The sequence below is a fragment of the Gossypium raimondii genome, chromosome 4 (genome assembly GCF_025698545.1).
Source record: "Gossypium raimondii isolate GPD5lz chromosome 4, ASM2569854v1, whole genome shotgun sequence".
Classification (NCBI taxonomy): domain Eukaryota; kingdom Viridiplantae; phylum Streptophyta; class Magnoliopsida; order Malvales; family Malvaceae; genus Gossypium; species Gossypium raimondii.
The window spans coordinates 29,413,866-29,437,877 of NC_068568.1; the positions used below are offsets into that span (position 1 = coordinate 29,413,866).

Here is a 24,012-nt window from a genome sequence, read left to right on the forward strand (position 1 = left end):
CTTTGATGTGCGAGCTACTATTGAAAAGCGGTTTTCCACTAAGTCTAATATTAAGCTCTCAAGCTTTAGGCGTACACTTTATTCTCAGAAAAGAGGACAACTGACTATTAAAGAATACTTATCCAAGATTAAAGGCATGCATGATCTTCTAACTGCAGCTGGCAGCGTGGTGTCTGGACAAGAGCATATCAATATCATTCTTGCAGGACTCTCAGTTGAGTATGAGTCAGTTTGAGTAGTGGCCTCAGCTACAAATGTCTCTCTTGATCTTCTTGCTGAGGTGCTAGCTAATTGTAAGGCTAGACAACTAGAATTTGTGTTTATAAATGAAACATATAAGTTACTGCATGAATAAGAAGATGTATAGTATTCAAGCATATGGAATCAAGTATGGAAGAGTATGAATTAGTCAAGTGAGTGAACGAATCTGGGTAAGTGTATTTAGTGTTAAAAGAGTAAATCATATTATTGTGATGCCTCTGGTAAGGCAGGTACCATGCTAATCGGACAGGCAGATCACAGTGGCAACGAGAATACTCATGGTGTAGCCTCCAATAAGATGTAGACTAGACTGACAGAACACGACATGATGTATAGGACCATGTGGCTGAGACCCATGGCATAATATGACAATGAAAATACCCATGGTGTTGCCTTTGGTGAGATGTAAACCGAATTGGCAGATCATGACATAAAAATGTGTATAAGATCATAAGGGAAAAACCCATGGCATCTTTTGAGAAAGCCCACCGGGACAGTAAACACGTAACTCTTTGTAATGCCTATGTGGCGTGATCTGCAAAGTCTTGGTGGCGTATTCTATAAGGCCTGTGTGGCATGATCTGCAAAGTCTTAGTGGCATATTCTGTAAGGCCTGTGTGGCGTATTCAATGATGCCTTCGTGGAAAAAATCTGGTTAATTACCTTTGTGGCGATATCTGGGTAAGCTTTGATATTTCTTCGCTAACTAACTTTATGATAAAAATCTGATAAGTCTGAAGACAACTTTGTTTGGTTAGCCTTGTGATGAGATTGAATGTGCTTTGATGGGTGTTTCCTAAAAAGAGTTCGCAACAATGTTTCTAAATCTGAGTTTGTCTACGCTATGTAAGTAAGTAATCTAAGTTATATGGTTTCTGCCAAATATGAATAGTTTTCATGTTAGTATAGAGGCCATCTGGAATCTAAGTTGTTTGTCGATGTTCTCGTGATTTGTAACATAGTCATCTGGAATTCTTTAAAATGATTTAGAACGTTTTATTATCAGTATAAGCTATCATTTGGGGTTGGTTTAAGATATAACCTGATTGGTATTCTAATAGTTATCAGAATCAATATGAGAATAATATCAGTACAAAGTTCATCTTGAAAGATCAGTTAGTTTATTTATCCGCCAAGAATAGTATTTGTGACCATTCAACCATTTTTTACCTACTTTCATATGAGTATACATAAATGTCACCTACCATATTTTTACACTTTCATTTGCAACCTATCAACTAAAGACATTAAGACTCATATAAGCTTGGCACAAACTCAAAATAAACTAAGTTATCAAATCAACATTCAAGCATTATTAAATGCCAAAACACATTTATATCATAAATGTCTATCCAATATACTTTCATTGGTACCACGATTTAACATCCAAATAAATTCAAATCCAATGCCATAAATTCATACCTTAAACTTACATCACACATCTACCATTTAACCACCTCATTCACACTTCAATGAACAAAAGCCATCTAAATCTCAAGGCATTCACAAGTGAGCAAAACATATACTTACATATATACATTTATAAGCCAACATCAAGACATATAGGCAAATAAACTTAAACCACATCATAAAAATAAATAACATAAAAATTCCTAGTACATGCCATTTATAATTGTTATCCAAAACAACCAAAACTACCAATATGACGAATGGATAGTGTGATTGTGCTCCTATGCGATTCCAATTGGTCGAGCTTCTGGTGAACTACAAAACAGAGAAAAACAACTATGTAAACAACTAATGTTTAGTAAGTTCGTATAAAGAAACTTAACTTACCGAACATTTTAAGTTAAACAACCAAACATAATTTCCTTATGTCATAAGCCAACTTTCCTTTCCTATACACACCACCTCACAAGGTTAGTTGGTGTAACATTGCATATATAATTCCAATCAAAACATGGTATAAACCATATCTAACATTTCAGTTTCAAAATTCACCACTCATACGAATATACTAAACCATCTTTTCCTTTCAATTACACATTTCATCATAATCTATATCATTACTAAAAAATCATAGTTCGTTTCATGTAACCATATACCTTTTAAAGATTTATTTACCCGTTAAACCAAATGAAACAAACTCGAATATTCGGAAAATACTCATATAACCATTTAATTCTCTAAACACACCACAAACATAACTATATAACATATTTATAGACATATGAAACATATAATTACGCCAATGCATTAATATTCATGATCAAACTATACTAATAAAAACATTCATCCCGTATAATTCAATATACACAATGGCTCAAACCAAAGCAATCCATGTTTCCATACATTTACATATATACATAAACATACTGTTGTACATAAATCCAATTCAAAGAGTAATTTAACATTTAAACATAAAATTTCATGGCCCATTAAACTATAGCAAATTGACTCAGATACTCGAGTTTCCTCCAAAACACACCGGAAAGCATTGAAATGCTAAAAGCTGCACCGTACTGCAAATACAGAGGCACCGAAGTGTAAATAGAGACACCAAAGTGCGATCTCATACAAGTGTGCATACTATACCTATTGGTATGCCAACCGTATCGTAACCGTTTACTACGTTTTATTGGGCATTATACTTAAATTAATAATATCAGTAAATCAACCATTCAGAGGCACTTCTTATTTCCATACACATACTATAAAGTTGTTACATTCATTTCAATATTGTGCAACCACAAGATTTACCACTATTAGATATTCATTTTCCATTTATACTTAATTGCAACATTTAATAATTTACAAGTAAACAATGAAATTTCACATTTATTACAATTTAACTAGAAAAAAATATACATTATCATAAAGAAACACACACATATATTGTTACACTACAAACTTACCTTGACAAATACTGTTGTAAAAACAAAGCTGACGACTAATCTGACACATTAGCTTTTCCTCAGTTTAAATCCGTTTGATTTGTTTCGTGATCTAAATAATAAATTTTCATTCAATTAAACCATTCAAATAACTTAATATTATTAATTCAAATTATAACCCTTATTAATGGGAAATTTACAAAATTAACTCCAATGTTTTACCTTTTATGTAATTTAGTCCCTAAACCCGAAACTTGCAAATCTACCATTTTTAACTAAAATTCATGTTAGCCGATTTTCATAGGATTCCTAAACAACCTATATTCATCAAAATTTCACATTAAATCCAATGAAATTTACTCTTTTATAAATTAATCCTTTAACATTAAAATTACCAAAATTACTATACAAAATGATCCTATTTAACAACCAAGCTTAGTATTCTACCCTTAAGCTTCAAAAATACTTCAAACTCATCAATGGAATAATCCCAAATATTTAACAATTTTATGAATTAGTCCTTGTGTAACGCCTTAAATTTCTTAAACTTGTTTCTGTGAATTCTAACATAAAATATGTATCTGCTTCAGTGGTTAAGTATTCTAGTTTGTGTATGAGGTCTTGGGTTCAAGTCCCACTTTTGGTAAATTCTATTATTTTTTATCCTAGTCTTATCCCTGTTGGGTGGGCTTATATTATATTTTTGGTAAACTCATATTAGAATGAGCTTGTTGGTTCGAATGGTAAGGAGTTAGCTTGTTAGAGGTTAAGTGTTCGAATCCTTGAGTGAGCATGGGTGACAATTTTTGCTTCGGTTACGTGTTAGTTAGTGGGATAATGGGGGTTGAGATTTAGTAGGATTTGAATTAAATTATTTGATTTTTAATTTTTAATTGGTTTTGACGTTCTTTCTCAACCTCCCACGTTTTGGTTTTTCTTCTCTTATTCTCTATCTAGTTTTTTTTCTCTTTCTTTAATATTGCGTTGTCCGAACGAATTTTGGAGGGGGAATGGGTCTATTGTTGGGTATTCCGTAAGTAGCATTTTATTTTGTTGATTTTGTTGTTCGTTCCGTAAACTTCTGCTATGAAAAGTTCGTGTGTAATTACTCGATTGTTAGATTAATTGTTAGTTCTATTGACGGTTTAGGAGAATCTCAAGAAGCACTTAATCCTTCAACGAGTTAAGGTGTTAAGGTGCATCGATTCATCTAAGGTGAGCACTTCAGGTTTGGGGACTTTAGTTTTTCATAACTGTTTCAGTTTTTGACTTGGTATCCTTAATGAATTATAGGTTTTGGTGGTCTCAGGATTGCAGTAGCATCTAAATCGTACCAGGTGTGTAACGAAAACACGAGAAATTGAAATTCAGCAAAAGCTAAGGAAGGGGCCTGTCGACGCCACACGGGCTTGTGCCCGGTTGTGTGCTACACATGACCGTGTGACAGGCGAGTGTGTGGCCATGTGGGCCATATGGGTTGGGCCGGATTGGGTGTGTGGGCCTACACGGGCAGGCCACATGGGTAGAGATGCCCAGCCCGACGGCCCGCCCGAAATATGAGAGGGTTCGGGTAAAAATATAGCCCAAAATATGGGTTTGGGCAAAAAATTAAAGCCCGTTTAAAAAATGGATCGGGCCTCGGGCACCACTTTTTTGGGCCGGGCCGGGGTAATAAATATATATTTTTATTTTTTTAATTTTAAAATATTTTTAAAATAATTTTTTTATTTTAAAAATAAATTTTTGGTGTTTATTAAAAAAATAGGCTGGGCCGGGCCAGGATCACTTCTACACACGGGCATGTGGGCCCAAAATTCTAAAATGTTCTCTAGGGTCACATGAGTCGATCCAATCGACTGTGGGCCTTCCGTAGGGTCGGTAAGGGCTAACCAAACCTTAAAACTTGTTATCGGTTATTCTGATAGACTGATATGTATATCTGATTATTCTGTATAAGCATGTATGATATCTACACACAAGCATGCGAGACACGTTATTTATGTATATTTGTTATTTGATATCTGTATCTGTATATGGGGTGGGATTCATATATATCGAGAAAGTGTTCTGTACGACGACCTTTCGCTTACTTTTTGGCACCTTAGCTACATACTATTCTGTTATGTGTCGTATGGACACTATATGGTGTGTAGGGATGAGTGGGAGTTATATACCCACATAGTGTGATGGGATGGTTGGAGATGGTGTGTAGAGGATGGGGGTAGGATTCTGTATGTCTATTCTGATTATCTGATTCTAACATGTTTCTGCTAAGGACTTATGTCCGTGTTTGTATCTGTTCTGCAAATGAGTTCCTGTGTATATTTGCATGACTATCTCTGTTGGTTTACACACTGAGTTTCCAAAAACTCACATCTGTTTGTCTGTTTTGGTTCAGGTAATCCTCAGACATAGGCAGGTCGGTGCGACGGAGGCTCAGCGATGACCACTAGAATAAAACTTTCTTTAATTTATGGCTTTATTCAAATTCCTGGTTTTTTTGAGAGTTTGTAATTTTTGGGACTCTTTGGACTTTTTATTTTCTTTGGGTTTTGCTATGGTTTTGTTTTTTATTATGATTTCTGTGACGCACAATAAATGATTTTTTCACAATTAACGGCTTCTTGCAAATAAATGTTTTGAAAACACAAAGTTGGTTTTTCAACATGTAAAGACACAGAGAATTTTCGCTGTGAATTAAGCTTTTCTGAAAGAACAACTATTGAAGGTTTTAGTAATAAACATGTGAACTGATATGTTTTATAAAAATACAGACTTCTTTTATCGATAAATTAAACAAGGTTTTAATATAATACATTCGATTTCAAAACCCCTTCTTGTAACACTCCCAGAGTCGGCCATAACTCTAGGCCAGGTTTGGGGTGTTACACCCTGAGTTAGTTAGATTAAGTTACAACGATCTCAAAAACATAAAAATTACTAAAAACCGATGAAAAATTCACTTACATGCAATAACTATTGATGGCCAAACCTGAAGCTTGAAAAAAAATGGTGTTCTTCCTTCAATTTCGGTTGCAAAACCATCATAGAAGATGGTGATATTTATTTTTATTATTTTACTTAAGTTTAAATTAGTTATTTACTATTTTACCCTTAAATAAACATGCATTTTAACTACTAAATGTCCAAAATTGTCCATCTAAATTTATTATGGTCTAAATGCCATATAACTCCTCCCTCATTTAATAATTAAACCATTTAATCATTATAATTCAATAGTGATTAGAATTGACATCTTTTACAATTTTGCCCTTTTAATTAATTAACTATCTAAACATTAAAATTTCTTAATAAAATTTTAATATGACCCTAATAACACGTCGTAAATATTTAATAAAATATTACGGGCTCGATTTATAGAAATAAGGTCCGATCCCTCATTTTCTAAAACCATTTAACTTTAGAGATATACCACTTGAACTTAATTATTCCTTCAATTAACAAAAACTATTAAATCAATTTCAACATGATTCTATACTTGACTCGTAAATATTAAATAATAATATTTACAGACTCACTCGTCGAATTTGTAAGTCCAAAACCACCGTTTCTGACACCATTGAAAAACGGGTTGTTACACATGTATTTGCTTACTTAGGCCTCAAACATACCATTCACCATTCATTCAACCTATTCAAAAGACAACAAAAACATACCAAAACATGTCATTTGCCTAGTCCTAACCTATATGTCATAGGGAACCATCACAAACATTATTCAAACCTAAAATTCAGCTTCATTGTCTATCAAATTCAAGCTTAACTAAAAAATGTCATGTAAAGCATCAAAATACCATAATTTATTTCACCAACTAACAACCAAATACAAATGCATATTCACTAATACATTTGTCATCAAAAGAACCAATGCACATATCATTTCATGACATCCAAATCAAATATCCAACTATATTACCATAACATCCAACCAAGCTATCACCCAATCATTCTTTCCATAACAAGTTACAACTTATCAACATTTCATCTCATTCTATCATATAGCATACACAATCTACATTCAAAATTTCCATAATAAGCCATGAACAACCTTACCATTTGGCTATCAAAAATATATAATTTGTACAAACGCACAACATATTTACTTTCATGAACACATAAGTATATATACCAAATACTCCTATTACATGCCACAAAATCGAATAATAACAATATCAAAGTCTACCAAAAAGTGGTTAGATAGTGTGATCTTCAAGTTGATCCGATCGCCCGGTTCTGCAATACAACAACTACAAGAAAACAGGAAAATGAAACAAAGTAAGCTTCAACTGAGCTTAGTAAGTTCATAGGTAGTCAAAGATATAACATATCTTAATGTCACATTTAAAAATTAGAAAAACAATTAACTAACATGGAATCCTGTCATCACAACCATGTCAGTAGGTGAGTTTATTAAATGTAAGTCATATAACCATTCAAGGTATACAAGATCATTCCATACCAAGTCACTATATAATATCCATAAGCATGAGCACATATTTTCAAGTCATTATCAAGACATTATTACCAAGAATCAATACAAGTCATTAAGTCATTTCACAATCACGATTCTGCCTGATGAATTGATATGAACATATATGTGATTATCCACGTAAGTCACGCCAAAATGCTCAATCAAGCTAGTCCAACCAATAACATGCCTGTGCACTAAGTGCCTAGACCGAAGGCTAACATCCTTGCAAAAACATCCCTGGGCACCAAGTGCCAAGCCTGTAGGCTTCACATCCTCCCCTAGAAACACGCCAAGATCACTGTAAATATAATTCAGAAATCTGCAACAAATGTTGGATTTTAGTACATTCAGTGTATAAGATCATGTCATAAATCATCATCTCATCACATTTCAGTCTTGTATAGCACAAAAAAATAACCTATTGGCATGCCAATTGTATCCTATCCTATGTTCATCTAGGCTTGTTACATATATCGGTATGACAATTTCTATTTCAATCCATTTTTCTCACATTGTACCAATTGTAACATTCAAGCTTACATTCAACATCGACAAAATACAAAATTCAATAAAACATTATCAAAATACACAATACAATACCATATGAACTTATCAGGGCCAAACAACAAATATAGCAGTATCAGGGACTAATCTATAATTTTTTTCCTCAATTATCTATTGGTTCTTGATCTAGACTGTAATTTATTTCAATTTATCAGTCCTAATTACTTTTTAAGAATCAATTTGCTGCATAATCCTTCTTATTAATAGTTTTCATAATTTTCCTAAAGTTTTACATTTCATTCAATTTAGTCCTTAAAACCGAATCAAGCTTATTTTTCACAATTAAGACCTAAACCATAGTGTCAAATTCAATTTCGTCCCACTACAGCTCACAAGTAATGAATTTTACAAAAATTTCAAGCTAATTTTAACATTTTATCATTTTAGTCCTTAACTCAAAACTATTTAAAATCACTTTACAAAATAGTCCTATTTCATCATCAAGCTTCAAATTCAAGCATTAACATCTAAAAAGCTTCAAAAACATCAATGGTGAGTTTTCAAAACTTTAACAGTATTTCAAAATAGTCCCTAGGCTAGCTAGATTAAGCTACAACAATCTCAAAAACATGAAATTCATGAAAAGTCGACTAAGAACACTTACATGCAAGGGATAAAATGAACAGAATTCTCTAAGCTTTCTCTTCAATGGTTTTTGGCAAAAAGTAGTGAGATGAAGAAGATGATAGTTTTGGCTTATTTTCTTTATGTTTAACATTTATTTAAAATTAACCTTAAGTAAAATTTTAATTTCATTAAACTATAGTATAATAGTCCATTAACATTATTATGGCTAAATTGCCATATAAACTAATAGCAATTGACTTTTGTAGTTTTTATGATTTAATCATTTTTCTTTAATTAACTAGTCAAACATTAAAGTTATTAGACCAAACCTTAATACGACTAACCTCATAAATACTAAATAAATAATATTTACGGATTCACAAGTCAGAATTATGGTCTCGAAACTACTATTTTTGGCACCACTGAAAGCAGACTGATACATGACTTGCTCACAAGATTGTCTGCCATGTAATGGTCCGCAGAACGGTCCGCCATGTATGTATTAAGCATGTTGTAGGTCATGCGTATTGTGTTCTATGCATATTGTAAGTTATGTAAGCATGGTGTTTGTGAACCTATTTAAAAATGTTCAGTTAATCGGTGGTAACATCCCGTAGCTTGTGTTTGATGACCCGATCGAGTGAGGGGTGTTACAGCTGGAGTCTTTGTTGTCTGAGCTATAAGTTCAGGTTGTTGGCAAAGTTGTTGTATGGTGTGATAACTCATGTGTTGTGGTAGTTTTAGGAAATCCAATTCTGCATTCTAAGTTCAAGCATGTAGAACTTAACTTCTTTTTTTTGTTCAAGAGAAGGTGGCAGCTGGCACCTTGACTGTTGGTCATGTTCTAGCATAGGGCTAGGTAGTAGATGTGCTCACCAAACCTTTGTTTGTTGGTTTTTTCACCAAGTTCAGAACCAATGTAACACCTATAACCCGTTTCCAACGCTGGAATAGGGTTACAGAGTATTACCATACAAAACAAAATATTTTATAGCCAATAGCAATTAATTTTCAAATTATTTTAATAAATACACAAAAAATTCAAAATGGAATAAATCATGCATTTATGGGCCTTAAATTGAGCCTACGTGGCTTTAAAAATAACTTTCGAGCAATCAAGGACCAAATCAGAACATTTCAAGAAAATTGAAAAATTTCACCTACAAGGGTCACACTGCCGTGTGACAGAGCCCAGACCGTGTGGCTATACCACACGCCCGTGTGTCCAACTGTGTGCTCACCCGTGTAACTTACTGACTTGGCTCACACGCTCGTGTCTTAGCCCATGTGCTATCCCGTGTGAATCCTGTACCTAACACGCTCAGGGCATATGCTCATGTGGGCTACCCGTGTGACAGCCTGTGTCCCAGTCCGTGTGTGTCCAAAAATGACCAAGATCATGCTATTTCCTCACAGAATTGCATAGGTACCTAAACCAATTCATAGTACATGTTTTCAAGTCTTTAAACACACCTTTAAACAACCAAAACATGCCATTTTCAATCACCTAACACCATACCAAGCATCATATACTAAAGCACATTATAATGCTCATGTTACTCATTATCAAAACAATCATCTATAAGCCATAACATACACAAAACTAACCCATTTCAAACACACCATACCAACTTAATATGACACTTACCATTTCATAGCCTCATACTCAAATTTACTTAAAATTTAACAACCATGCTACAAAGACTACCGTTCTATCATCAAGTACCAAACATCACACATAGTTATGAAATATAGCATAATAGCCATTTGCCCTATTACATGCCATATAAGCCAAATGTTTACAAAATCTACCAAAAGAGTCCTCAGGATAGTGTGATTCTGTGACTTGATCCGATCTCCCGACCACAAAATGTAATCTACAAAACAAGGACAAAGCACGAGTAAGCTTACTTGAAGCTTAGTAAGTTCGTTAAATCAAATGATAAATCTTACCAAATTTAACATAACAAATCAAATTATAAAATTAAATAACAAAGTTCCTGTCAATCACAACTTACAGCAGGTGAGTATTGTATAGTACATTAATTCAAATCATATTTCAAAGTCATCATTTAGTAAGATCTCATTTCAGGTAATTTCAGGGTATCACTCATTCGAGTTAACTTTATAACTTTGACCGGTTCACGATACTGCTCACACAAGCTGTAGAGAATCCACAACAGATGCAAGATCTCAGCCATCGCTACGGTTTGTATCACCGGCTCAAGGTTTGATAGTTAATATTCATATTCATTTATCATGTAATCTCCAATTATTCCATAGTTAATCATAACATTGGATATGATCATAACAAACATGAAATATATATAGATATAATATAGAAATAACGGTACGAACTTATAGAATTGATTTGCATTAACGGTTTCGAGTATATCAATCAGCGATCGACGTTGTATCGATTCAATATTTCCATTTTCATTTAAACACATCAATATAATCCAAGATTATGTAATTAGATTCATATAATACATTTATAATTGTACTAAAGTTAAACCGAACGAACTTACCTGACTAAATTGCAACAATGATAAAGGTATAGGGACTATTCAATAATTTTCTCTTTTCCTCAGTTTTCCACTCGTTCTTAATCTAAAATAATAATTTTATTCAATTTAGTAATTCCAATAGCAAAATTAACTCATTTTATGCAATTAAGTCCTTTTTTACATTTTTACGAAATTATCCCCAACATTTCTCTTTTATGTAATTTAGTCATTAAGTCAAAATCATGCAATTTAACCATTTTCTATTAAATCCAAGCTTAGCCGATTAACCCCTTAATTACAGCCCATAATTGCTGTTGCATCAAGTCCTTGTACTTTGACTATTTTCTTATTTTAGTCCTTAAACATTAAAATCAACAAAAACTACTTTACAAAATAGTCCTATTTAGCAATCAAGCTTAATATTCTATCATAAAACTTCAATAATATACTAAAATCAATAATGACACAATCCAAAAAATTTAACAATATTACAAATTAGTCCCTGGATTAGCTAGATTAAGCTAATACGAGCTTAAAAACATAAAAATTACTAAAAATGGACAAGGTTTACTCACCCAATCAAGAATTCAATCTTGCCTGAAGCTTTCAATACCCTAGCTATGGAGTTTTGGCTCGCTTAACAAGAAGAAGAAAAGAAAATGTGATAGTATTAACTTAAACCTATTAATTTAATTTACCATTTACTTATTTACCAAATTAACCTTTATTTTAACGTATAAAATCATTAAAACATGCCTAAAAATGTCAATAATTTAAATATATGGTACAATTACCAACCAAGGAAGGTTTAATTGCACAATTGGTCCTTCAATTATTTTAAATTTTAACTAAATAAGCTTATTTTCAAGTTAACCCTAAACTAATTAGGACTCAATGAGTAAATAGCCCAAAAGTTAGTGATTTAATCACATCCACCACCGCTTGGACTTTTTGACCATAGTTTACTTACCATTTTGGTCCCTTTACTATTTTAAATCAAAAGCAATTAACTTTTACCTCTTTTACAATTTAATCCTTTTATTGTAATTAAGCAATAAATCATAAAAATTACCGGACCAAACTTAAATTACATATAATACGACTCTGTAAATAATTAATTAAAGTATTTACGGCTTTAAATTACGGGAACGAGGTCATAATACCTCATTTTCAATAACCACTTGGCTTTTGAAGCGAACCACTTATACTAACTTTTAATTCAATTGGTTAAAATTCCTCACATAAAAATTCATTATAAAATTACTATTGACTCGTATAATTTAAATATTAATTATACGAGCTTACTCTACGAATTTGTGGTCCCAAAACTATTATTTCTGACATTATTGAAAAATAGGCTGTTACAACCAGGCTTTGAGTTGGTAGCAGTAATGAACAATTGCAGACAAAGAAGCTGACATGAGCAAATAGTTGGGTGAATGTTAAGGAATGAGCTTGGTTAAACTGATGTTAGGTGTTAGGCAATTAGTTGTTAGGCTACCACAGTTAGTTGTTAGCCGTTAGTCAAGCCTATTAGTTAGGTAACTCGTAACTAAGTTCTTTTCAGTTAATGGATCATTTGAAAATCGGTTAGGCTCAATTGTTAGTGCTGAAATCTTAGTTGCTTCATTAACTAGCTTTGTATAAATATCAAGGCTCGATCCTTATGGATTATTAGAGTCTATTCAATAAAATAAGTAGACCATTTTTGTTTCTTCTTTTCATTTCTGGTTTTTATTTCTCTTCTTTTTCTGGTTTGATTGCTTCTAGCACCTTGCTACCTAGAAAAAGTATATTACCTTAATTAAAAAAATCATCTGTTTTGACCTTTTAAATTTTATTGATAAACAAAGTCACCTCATAGATCAAACATGATATAAATATTTATGAGATAATATCTAGTACACTATCAATAGAATTTTTAGACTTTATAAACAAGATTAAGAGATTGACAAGTGTCCTATAAAAATATAATAAAATATTTAAAAATATTTTTAAAAATACATATTAATTTTTTAAGGCTTGTGAAATAAAAAATTTACACTACGCCCAATATTTATATATCAAGTTAAGAGTATAGATTTGATGTAAAATACAGGTCTTTTAGGACCATCATATAAAATTGCAAAATTTAAACAATTCATTAAAAAAAGTATATATTACTTGAAAGTATATATTAATACGAGTAAACATGCGTGCACGTAGAAGTAGGTTAGTTTTAAGATTTCAACGGTTAAACTATGACGGACTCGAGTTTGTGGGAAGAACAGGGGCGACATGTGTGTCTGTTCCCATACAGAGCCATTACAGAGGAAAGGGGGGAATAAAACATGAAAAAAGGAACAAAAATCAAATCGGAAACAACCAAACCCAACATGAAGAATTCTTTCACTTTTTTGTTTCCCACTAAGATCTGCAAATTTTCCGATCTTCAATCTTTCCCCCCTTTCCTCTCTGTCAATCAACTCTTCCATAACTCTTTTTTGTTTGTGTGTGTGTTTCTTTTCTTAAAACCTTCTTCGGTTGATCCCTCCAGAGGCTTTCAGGTACTATTTCTTTTGTTCGTTTGAAAATTTGGGTCATCAAGTTTTTTCAATGAAAGAAAATCTAATCAACAACATTTTTTTATATTTGGTTTTCATGCATGAAAAAAATTGGTTTTTGTATTGAATCGAATAAAGGGTCACATGAGATATTAACATCCTGAAGCAATGTTCTGCTGCGGGGGTTCGGATAATGAACCTAAAGGCCCACCTGCAAACCAATATACTGCCCCATCTAAAGGAGGAGATCAAAGTGGTGGTACTGGTAATTTCTTGTTTCTTTCTTTTTAATGTTGCCCTATTTATTCTTCAAATCCTAAAGGTGCAGTGGTTTACAGGCGGTACTGGAAGAGGAGAGCCAAATGCTCGGAATGGAGTTAAACCTGGTGGGGCTTCCCAGAAAGTTCTGCCCATTGAAATCCCATCTGTTCCTTTAGACGAACTAAATAAGATGACAGATAACTTTGGTAAAAAGGCTTTGATTGGAGAAGGATCTTATGGTCGTGTTTTTTACGGAACATTTAATGGCCAGCCTGCTGCAATAAAGAAACTGGACACTGGGTCTTCACCTGAGCCAGATTCTGAGTTTGGAGCACAGGTGAGAGCCTTAGATAATAACATCACTGTTGTTATTAAACTGATGATATGTACATGATTTCCATGTGTTTACAGTTATCCGTAGTTTCAAGGCTTAAACATGAAAACTTTGTGGAGTTGCTGGGGTATTGTATGGAGGAAAATAATAAAATCTTAATATATGAACACGCTACAATGGGTTCTTTGCATGATGTATTACATGGTATGTATGTATGCCTGAGTTTCAACTGTTTCATCTTTTGAGCTTTGAGTTGAAAACTTTTTTTTTTTTTAAACAAATCAGGGAGGAAAGGAGTACAAGGAGCTGAACCAGGTCCGGTTCTGAGCTGGAACCAAAGAGTAAGGATTGCAGTAGGTGCAGCGAAAGGTCTAGAATATTTGCATGAGAAAGTTCAGCCTTCGATAGTTCACCGTGATGTTAGATCAAGCAACGTCCTTCTGTTTGATGATTTTGTGACTAAAATTGCGGATTTCAACTTGACCAATCAATCATCTGATTCCTCAGCTCGACTGCATTCCACTCGTGTCTTGGGTACATTTGGGTACCATGCCCCTGAGTAAGTCTTTCTCTTTTACCATTTCACTTTATTATGATTTGCTTTCGACATTGTTTTCGTAAGACTTGAACAAATTTGTCCCCTGCAAATTACAGTTTTGCGCTGTCTGTTTTGTATTAGGTATGCAATGACGGGACAGATCACGCAGAAGAGTGATGTATACAGTTTCGGAGTTGTTCTTCTTGAACTGTTGACGGGAAGAAAACCGGTGGATCATACAATGCCCAAAGGCCAACAGAGTCTTGTTACTTGGGTGTGTTTCTTTTCTTATTGGAACAGCAAAACCCATTTACACTCCATATAGCTTTTAACTGATGTGACATCATACAATGCAGGCAACCCCAAGGTTGAGTGAAGACAAGGTTAAGCAATTTGTGGATCCCAAGCTCAACAATGATTACCCACCAAAGGCAATCGCCAAGGTTGTAATTCTCTCTTCCGCTGCATAAACTTTCTGTTTTTTTTTTTTTCTTTTTCCTTTTAAAGCTATGATTTCCTTTCAAATCTTATTAATTAAATATTGGGATTTTCGGTATTATTTATTTGGATAATATCAGCTAGCAGCCGTTGCGGCACTTTGTGTCCAGTACGAGGCAGGTTTTCGACCAAACATGACAATTGTTGTCAAAGCTCTTCAACCACTTCTTAATGCAAAACCAGAAGCAAAACCAGCAGGAACAGACCCTCAACCATAGTGTCTATATCTGGCCTGTAAAGCATTAGTGTGAGGCTTTTGTAGTTGTATTTTTTTTCCCATATATTATCCGGAATATTTTTTTATTCCTAAATTTTTTTCATGCATTTCAAGAATTACATACTTATATTCGAATAAATGTCGGATGTAAGTACTGGACAGGAATGCGTTTAAAAGAAAATGAAAAACATGGATAACGTGGCTCTTTGTTATTGTTTTATAATCTCATTACTTGACGAAATCAATTTTACAGATATCTTTGTTTAGCATTGCTTATAGAGGTGGGAAAAATACAATTTGATGGCATTAGATGTTAAACAATCAATTTTTACCTTCGAATGGGCTTTTCAACCCCAATATAAAAAGCTTTATTTTAAGTGTTTTGATTCTTATAAAAGCTAATATGGAGTCTCATTTAAAATTTTATTTTATTTTAAATACATAATATTATACATTTGAATTTAATATCTAAAATTAAGTAGCCACGAGATATCGTGAGTCAGTAAAATATTTTGTTTGTTAATTTATGTGGGATGTATTTTCTTTAACGAAATTATCTTTAGAAAAAGTTGAATTTTATTATCAACTTTAAAAAAAATCGATTTATTGTTATTTAATAAAATACTATTTAAAATGTTAAATTTTAAATATGACAGTAAAATATACATGTATTTGATATTAATTTTTGAAATTTATATTATTTATATTATAATTTTAAATTATTTATTAATGTGACATATAAAATAATTAGTACCATGTCAACATAAAATACATGTAGACTGTTATGTTGGTTGCTACACTTAAATTATTAAAAATAATTTTAGTTAACATTTCTGTTTTGAAAACGATTTAACTCTTTTTAAAATATTAGTGATCAAATTTAATAAAAAAGAATAACAAAATTATAAATATTGACAACTAAAGTTATCATATTACATATTGCGGTAGGGTATAATTATGGAAAATTATAAGGTGACCGTAGATAAGTTCACGACCCTCCTCAACCATTGGATATTTAAAAAATTTTAATTAAGTTTAAAAGGTATATTTAAGGTATATAAGCTAAGTCTCCCTATCATTATTAAATTTATTTTATTGCATTATTATAAAATTTAAAATTTTTAATTTAATAATATAATTTTAAAATTATATATATATTTTGATTTAATGTTTCAATAAATATTCTCTAAGCCTAGCAACTTAATAAACTCGTATAAAGAAAATAGATTAAACTTGCACAGACCGTAACCGTCAATCTTCAACAGCTTTCTCTTTTCCTTTGGCGTAGGAAAACTCGACCACCTTCTTGGCTGCTGAAAATGTGTTTAATTAACATATTTTTATAATTTACTTTAATTAATTTTGTACACGAGCTCTATTAATTTTTGCATTTTATTGGTAATTTTCTATTTAGAAACGATAATGTCTTGATTGTGGAAAAAAAAGTCGAATTATGTACCACATGGAATATTGTGACATGGAGTGCAACACAAGACCGTAAGATTTTAATATTATTTTTATTTGTATAGATATCTCTTGAAGTAATTAATTAAGACTAGATTTATCTTGGAAGGCAAGTAAAGACTCATAATATTTTGTATTAGAATTTATTATTATATTTTAGATTATTATTATTATTATTATTATTATTATTAGGGTAAACTATAAAGATAGTCACTCAATTTTCAAAAATTTGCATTTTAAACATCTAAAATAAAAATTTGCAAAATGAGCACTCACGTCAAAAAATTGTTCATTTTGGACACTCTCATTAAAATTACAAACGAAAATATTACATGACATTCGAACTATTTTTTTATTTTGCACCTTGAATATTAATATCCACCTCATTATTTTGGATTCAAATAATTTATTTCACCAAAAATCACTTGGTGTAAGTGATCCTAAACCCTAACAATGAGATTGAACCAATTTTGAGAAGGATTAAACTAAACTTTATTTGATAAATATTTTGATATAATAAAAATAATGTTTATTTTAAGAGATAATTAATTTCAAAATATTTCTAAGAGATAAAATTTTAAAACTACTTTTCAAACACTTAGAAAATATTTTGGAACAAGTTCAAATTGAGTAACAAATTTTTCAAATATTTTTTAACAAGTGAAAACTGCTCCCTGACCCAAATTATCGATACCTATACCAAGTATCGATACCAATTTGATCTTCGAAGTTTAGAAAAATTGAGCAAAACTCAAAAGTATCTGTCGAAACCATTTTTGAAAAAATAAAAATTTTAGGTTGTCGACTTTAAAAAATGAAAATTGGGAGTCGCCACCAATCTTTTATTAAGGTGTGATTGGATCACCTAAAAAAACGGCTTTCGTCTACGAATTTTAGAAAAACGGATCCGGGAGTCGGTTACGTATGAGGAAGGATTAGCACCCTCATTACGCCCAAAAATTGGTACCTAGTTAATTAATTAATGTCTTAAGGTCGAAAATTTTAAAAATATAATCTTTAAAAACTTAAAACGTTGCATATTAAGACCCTTTTCGATTCAGAGAAGCAAAAATGCCACACCCAATACGTTAGGGCACAACATTCTAATTTCCTCCAAAATGAATTAGGTCAGAATACTTATACAATAAAACTTTAAAGGAACATCCACTCGTCCAAGATTTAAGAAATCACACCCAATACGTTAGGGCACGATCCCTTTAGAATCCCAAACTCGGAATATTTCCTTTATTTTAAAAGAACATCCACTCATCCAAGATTTAAGAAATCACACCCAATATGTTAGGGCACAATTCCTTTAGAATCTCAAACTCGGAATATTTCCTTTAAAAAAAATCTTCATTTTGAGAAATCAATGCGTCACATCCAATACGTTAGGACACAACGTGTTGAATTCCCAATAGTGAGTTTTTATTTTTTTAATTGAAGAGAAATGCTCGATTTTCGGATTTAATGAAGAAAATCGGAACCCAATACGTTAGGGCTCAATTTCCTTGAAAATCCTAAATACGAACATTATCTCAATTTAAAAAAAAAATTCTATCTTTAAATTTGAGTAAAAAATGATGTAATGTGATTTTATACATACAAATACTATAATAATAATAATAACAATAATAAATACATCATTGACATAAAAATAATATAAGCAAATGAATAAACGAAATAAAAAGGGTAATCCATGACATGCAAAATATTAAATGTAAACACAATTATACAATGGATGGGATAGCAAACAAATAAATAAGGATCAAAAGATGTACACATGGAAATTATGAAGATTAAAATATACACATATTTTACAAATAAAATTTTGGGTTATAGAATTTATATATAAATACAATACATAATATACTTATGAAAATAAAAAATATAATTATACGTACATATATAAAATAATAAAAAATAAGTATTTTTTAAAAAAGAAAAAGGTGAATATTTAATCACTTAAAAAACGTAAATATATACATATAAATATGAAAGTATTCATTTAAAAATATAGGAAAATATTAGTTTAAAATATATATATATATATACATGTGTGCATATAAAAGGAATATATATAACAAAAATAGAATAAAAAAATAATAATTACACTATTAATTAATAAAATAAATAAAAAGAATATAAAAAAACTAAATTGAATTGCAATTTAAAAATATGGGGTAAATCAGCAAATAAATAAAAGTAAAAGGACTAATTTGAACGCGCGAATTACATAGAGGGGCTGGAAGGGAAATTTTCCCTTCTCCTCTAAAACGGCGCCGTTCAAAAGGATTAAATTGGAATTTAAAATAATTTAAAGGCCGAATTAAAAAACAAAAAAACTTAATTGGAAATATGTTAAAAGGCGGAGGGGCTAAAAGCGCAATTTGCCCCTCCGCTAAAAAACAAGCGGATCCTAAAGTGGATCGGGTCGGAGTCGGGTCGGTTACTCAAAACGACGCCGTTTTGGGCGTCTGGGGGCTTTCCAAAACGACGCCGTTTTGATGCCCTATAAATACCCCCAATTCTTCAAAAAATTTCATTTGAAACCTATTTTAAAAAAAAAAAACAAAAAAAAACTTCCAGAAGCTCTCCCCCTTTCAGTTTGTCCGGCAGAGATCCGGCCGTCAGCCACTGCGCCGGCCACCGGTCACCGGTGACGGCGCCGCCGTATGCGGTGGTCGGAGAGTCGAAAATTTTAGATCTGACCCTTCCAAAGCCCTTAAATCCGAATCTAACCCCAAAATTGCCAAAATCTTGACGGAGAGGGCCCAAATCTTCAATAAACTCCTCGGCTTCCGACCGTCTATCCTCGGGGACGGTTACCTCAATCGCCCGCGGCGTTTCAAAAGCAAATCGTGGTGAGTATTTTACCTTTTATTTCGATTTATTTTAGTAAATAAAAAAAATAGAAAGAGAGTAGATAAGAAAACGAAAAAAAAATCAACCTTTTGATCTCTTGATTGGTTTTTGGACTCTCTTAGTATTCGGTTGTTTGTGAAACTATTTGTTTTTTTTCTTTATTAATTTCTCCATCCCCCCTTTACAATGTATGTTAATGGCTTTTTTATAGCCGAATGAAAAAAATCAAGAAACAAATTTTGTTTGATTTTATCTACGAATCTTTTGATTTTCTTTCTATCCTTGCTGTTTATTTCTTTCCTTGTTGCTTGCTTCCTTGCAGGTGAAGATCGGGGCTGAGATTCGTGGCTGCGGCGCTTGAGGATTTCCCTAGAACCCCTAGGGTTTCTGACTATCGTTTTGGGCATTTGGGCCACACATAATTGGGCCATCGTGCTTTGGGCTCCTGTTGTATTTTGGGTTTGGGCCATATAGGCCAATTGTTATTTGGGTCCGGGCAAAATCTGTTATTACAGCTGCCCCTCTTTGCTTGTTGTCGGGTAACGAGAACAGAGCAAAGACCAAAAACAATTTTGCCCGGTCGTACTGGACTTTGGTATTCCTTCCTACTGCATCTTCAGAGGTATTAGAACTAGTGCTTCAATCTACTCCACTGCGACTTCAGGAAGATAAGATTTGCCATCTTCAGTCTGCCTTACTGCAATTTCAGGGAGATAAGGCTTACAATCTTCAACCTATTCCACTACTGACTAGGGAAGTAGAATTATTGGTTTCAATGTACTCCACTATAACCACAGGGAGGTAAAATCCGCTATCTTCGATCTGCTCCACTACTGCTTAGGGAGATAAGATCTGAAATCTTCAATCTATTCCACTGTCTGTCCAGGGAAGTAGAATTTCTGGCCTCAATGTACTCCACTATAACCACAGGGAGGTAAAATCCGCTATATTCGATCTGCTCCACTACCGCTTAGGGAGATAAGATCTGAAATCTTCAATCTATTCCACTGTTGCCCAGGGAAGTAGAATTACTGGCTTCAATGTACTCCACTATAACCACAGGGAGGTAAAATTCGCCATCTTCGATCTGCTCCATTACTGCTTAGGGAGATAAGATCTGAAATCTTCAATCTATTCCACTGTTGCCCAGGGAAGTAGAATTCTTGGCTTCAATGTACTCTATTGTAACCACAAGGAGGTAAAATCCGCCATCTTCGATCTGCTCCACTACTGCTTAGGGAGATAAGATCTGAAATCTTCAATCTATTCCATTGTTGCCCAGGGAAGTAGAGTTACTGGCTTTAATGTACTCCACTGTAACCACAGGGAGGTAAAATCCGCCATCTTCGATCTGCTCCACTACTGCTTAGGGAGATAAGATCTGAAATCTTCAATCTATTCCACTGTTGTCCAGGGAAGTAGAATTACTGGTTTCAATGTACTCTACTGTAACCATAGGGAGGTCAAATTTGCCATCTTCGATCTGCTCCACTACTGCTTAGGGAGATAAGATCTGAAATCTTCAATCTATTCCACTGTTGCCCAGGGAAGTAGAATTACTAGCTTCAATGTACTCCACTGTAACCACAAGGAGGTAAAATCCGCCATTTTCGATCTACTTCACTGTCAATGCAGGAAGGCAAGATTTGCTATCTTTAACTTGCTCCACTACAACCGAGGAAGGCAATGCTTTATTTTCGATCTGCTTCGCCGTCAATGCAGGAAGGCCAGATCTACTCTTTCACTGATCTGTTCTCTGTGGAACATGACCTGTATAATGAACCTAATTATGCCTAATGATTAGGATGGCATGATCAAAATGCATCAAATGCTCCTAACTAGACATGTGTGAATGGTGTTTGCATGAATGCAAAATTTATTTTTTCGAGAATGATCCCACTTAGGTTGTCATCACTGAAGTTTATTAAGGCTTTGTGGTGACGTGCTACAACGCCTTCTTGCTTGACCGGCTTTTCGAAGAATCATTTAGCAGTGCCCCCACCGTGAACCTCAAGTTTAATCCATTGGGGTGCAAAATTCATACCATTGTTCTCCCCTTGTAACCCAAGAGTATATGGCTTTTCTTCAATCCTCTCCTATCACAATTCAAGGATACAGGATCTAAATATTTCTAGTCTTTTACACCATTCCCAAGGTGTCGTACCAAAAGCTCATGCACAAATGAAGGCTCTCTTCTCCGAGGTAACCTCTTTCTATTGCCTGGTGATCATTACTTGCTTGTTGATTTAGGCTTTGTCATCAACACAACATCCAATGTTTTTGACAACAAAATCCAAAGAGAAAGTCCTAGTTTAGACTCTTCCTTTTCAGATTTCCAACCTTTAAAAACTTGGTGCGTTCTAAACAATAGTCCTGTTTTAGGTTCCTGTATTATTTAGAAACTTCTAGAGTAATATGCAAAACTTCCTTCATGAAAGTTTTATTAGTCCATTAATCGTTATTCTAATGTAACATGCTTGCAAAAAAGGTATATCAATAGATGAGAATACAATTGGTTTTGTGCATAGCTCGAAAGGAATATATTATAAAAAATAGTAAATAAGGATAGCAAAGAAATTGATTGAGAATGTGTATCTTGGAAAAGAATGAAGTATCCCAAAAATAACAAACTCAGTATAAATAGTATGAATATTGGGTGCCCCAAATATCGTAGCTTGAGCTTCTCTGTACAAACTTTCTGAAGATCCTTCTGAGTTTGACATGTGTTTAGGAGATCCACAGTACTCTGCCAATGCCTCAAGATGTTGCCTACCTTTTCCTGATAATTCAGGTATAACAAGATCACCACATGCCCCAATCTGGTTAAACTTTGAGTTGCTCTAATCACTTCGTGCCCCATTTTGATCAATATTTGAGCCGCCCTTTTCGGGTTTTCAACTCAAATCCCCTTTGGTCTCAAAGTGCCCTTTGCGGGTTTTCACTTTGGCCTCTCCATTTTTCCTTTTTTTTTGTTTTTGTTTTTTTTTGAATTTGAACTCATAGGATTAGACAAGTCTTCCTTATCCCTTTCGATCAAAACCAATGCAAGATCTTTTTTGTGATCAAATTTCTTTCATAGAGTTTTTTTTTTTGGGCAAAATTTAACTATGACGAAAACTTTGGATCTTCCTCTTCAATTGGGATGAAATCCAACAACAGAGAAATGGCAACTTGACTTCAACGGGCTAAACCCTGATGAGCCAAAGAAGAAGGCATTGCCCCGGCAAAGAATTCTAAATGCATCGTTCATGATGTTAATCTTGAACATACTGTAAATTCTTGATATCGTATTGTTGTTCCGATTACAATATCGGTGCTTACTCAAGCATATCCTGATATGAACATATGAAGACATCTTTAAACTCTTTGAAGTAACTTCAACAAGGTCATGCTTCATTTCTTCGGTTATGCACGCTATCTTAAGGTCACAATCTTCATTGTCCCCTCATGAAGTAAGATTTCATTCCTGTTCTACCATCCTCAACAAGTCTGAAAATAGGCTACAATCTATCATCTTTAAAGTCATGAGATCCCTCTAAACACAGATCTCACTCAAAGAAACTTCTGAGTCCGTATCAGCATCACTCATGTCGTTGATATCAGGGGACCCATAGTAGGTACCAAAGAATATACAAAAAAATGTATGAATAATCATTTATACAATTATGAATGAATAGAATAATATGGAAGAAGATTCGAAAGAATGAAAGTATAATTATTCGAAAAAGAATGAAAGAATATTGGCTTAAAAAAATAAATGCAAAGATGTATTTTATTAGAATAACAACGTTCAGACATGAGCCTATTTCATAAAGGAATTCTTATTGCCTCTAGGCTGAAGGCAACAAGTGTGTTTTAAACATTACTCTGAGTAATCTCTAAATACTACAGGGGTTTCTTCTGCAGTCTAATTATTTAAAACACTCCCAAGTCTATAAGGGCAAAAATCTGACAAGGTCTCTTTTCAGTTGTTTCATCGTGAACACTTCTCAACACGCCTTCATATTCAATCATGACTGGGTACTAGATGAACCATCTATCTTGACA

General features: G+C 33.1%; 1 protein-coding gene across 2 annotated transcripts; it reads left to right on the forward strand.

The window, feature by feature from the left end:
- The first annotated feature begins 13,348 nt into the window (after window positions 1-13,348).
- Window positions 13,349-15,862, forward strand: LOC105781005 (probable protein kinase At2g41970). Of its 2 annotated transcripts, XM_012605570.2 has the most exons (8): window positions 13,349-13,791; window positions 13,927-14,053; window positions 14,127-14,386; window positions 14,461-14,587; window positions 14,669-14,942; window positions 15,063-15,195; window positions 15,278-15,364; window positions 15,500-15,862. In XM_012605570.2, exons 2-8 carry the CDS (start codon window positions 13,957-13,959, stop codon window positions 15,635-15,637), a joined length of 1,116 nt encoding a protein of 371 aa, XP_012461024.1. In that variant the 5' UTR covers window positions 13,349-13,791; window positions 13,927-13,956; the 3' UTR covers window positions 15,638-15,862. The 2 variants fall into 2 exon arrangements, with proteins under 2 accessions (XP_012461024.1, XP_052485471.1); XM_052629511.1 differs by lacking the exon at window positions 13,349-13,791 and having other exon boundaries at window positions 13,798-14,053.
- Window positions 15,863-24,012: the final 8,150 nt, after the last annotated feature.

Bases quoted from the DNA above. Each gene is read 5' to 3' on its own strand.
- LOC105781005 (XM_012605570.2), top strand. From the start codon at position 13,957: ATGTTCTGCTGCGGGGGTTCGGATAATGAACCTAAAGGCCCACCTGCA. The intron at 14,588-14,668 runs GTATGTATGTAT...TAAACAAATCAG, and splicing joins TTTGCATGATGTATTACATG to GGAGGAAAGGAGTACAAGGA. The intron at 14,943-15,062 runs GTAAGTCTTTCT...GTTTTGTATTAG, and splicing joins TTTGGGTACCATGCCCCTGA to GTATGCAATGACGGGACAGA.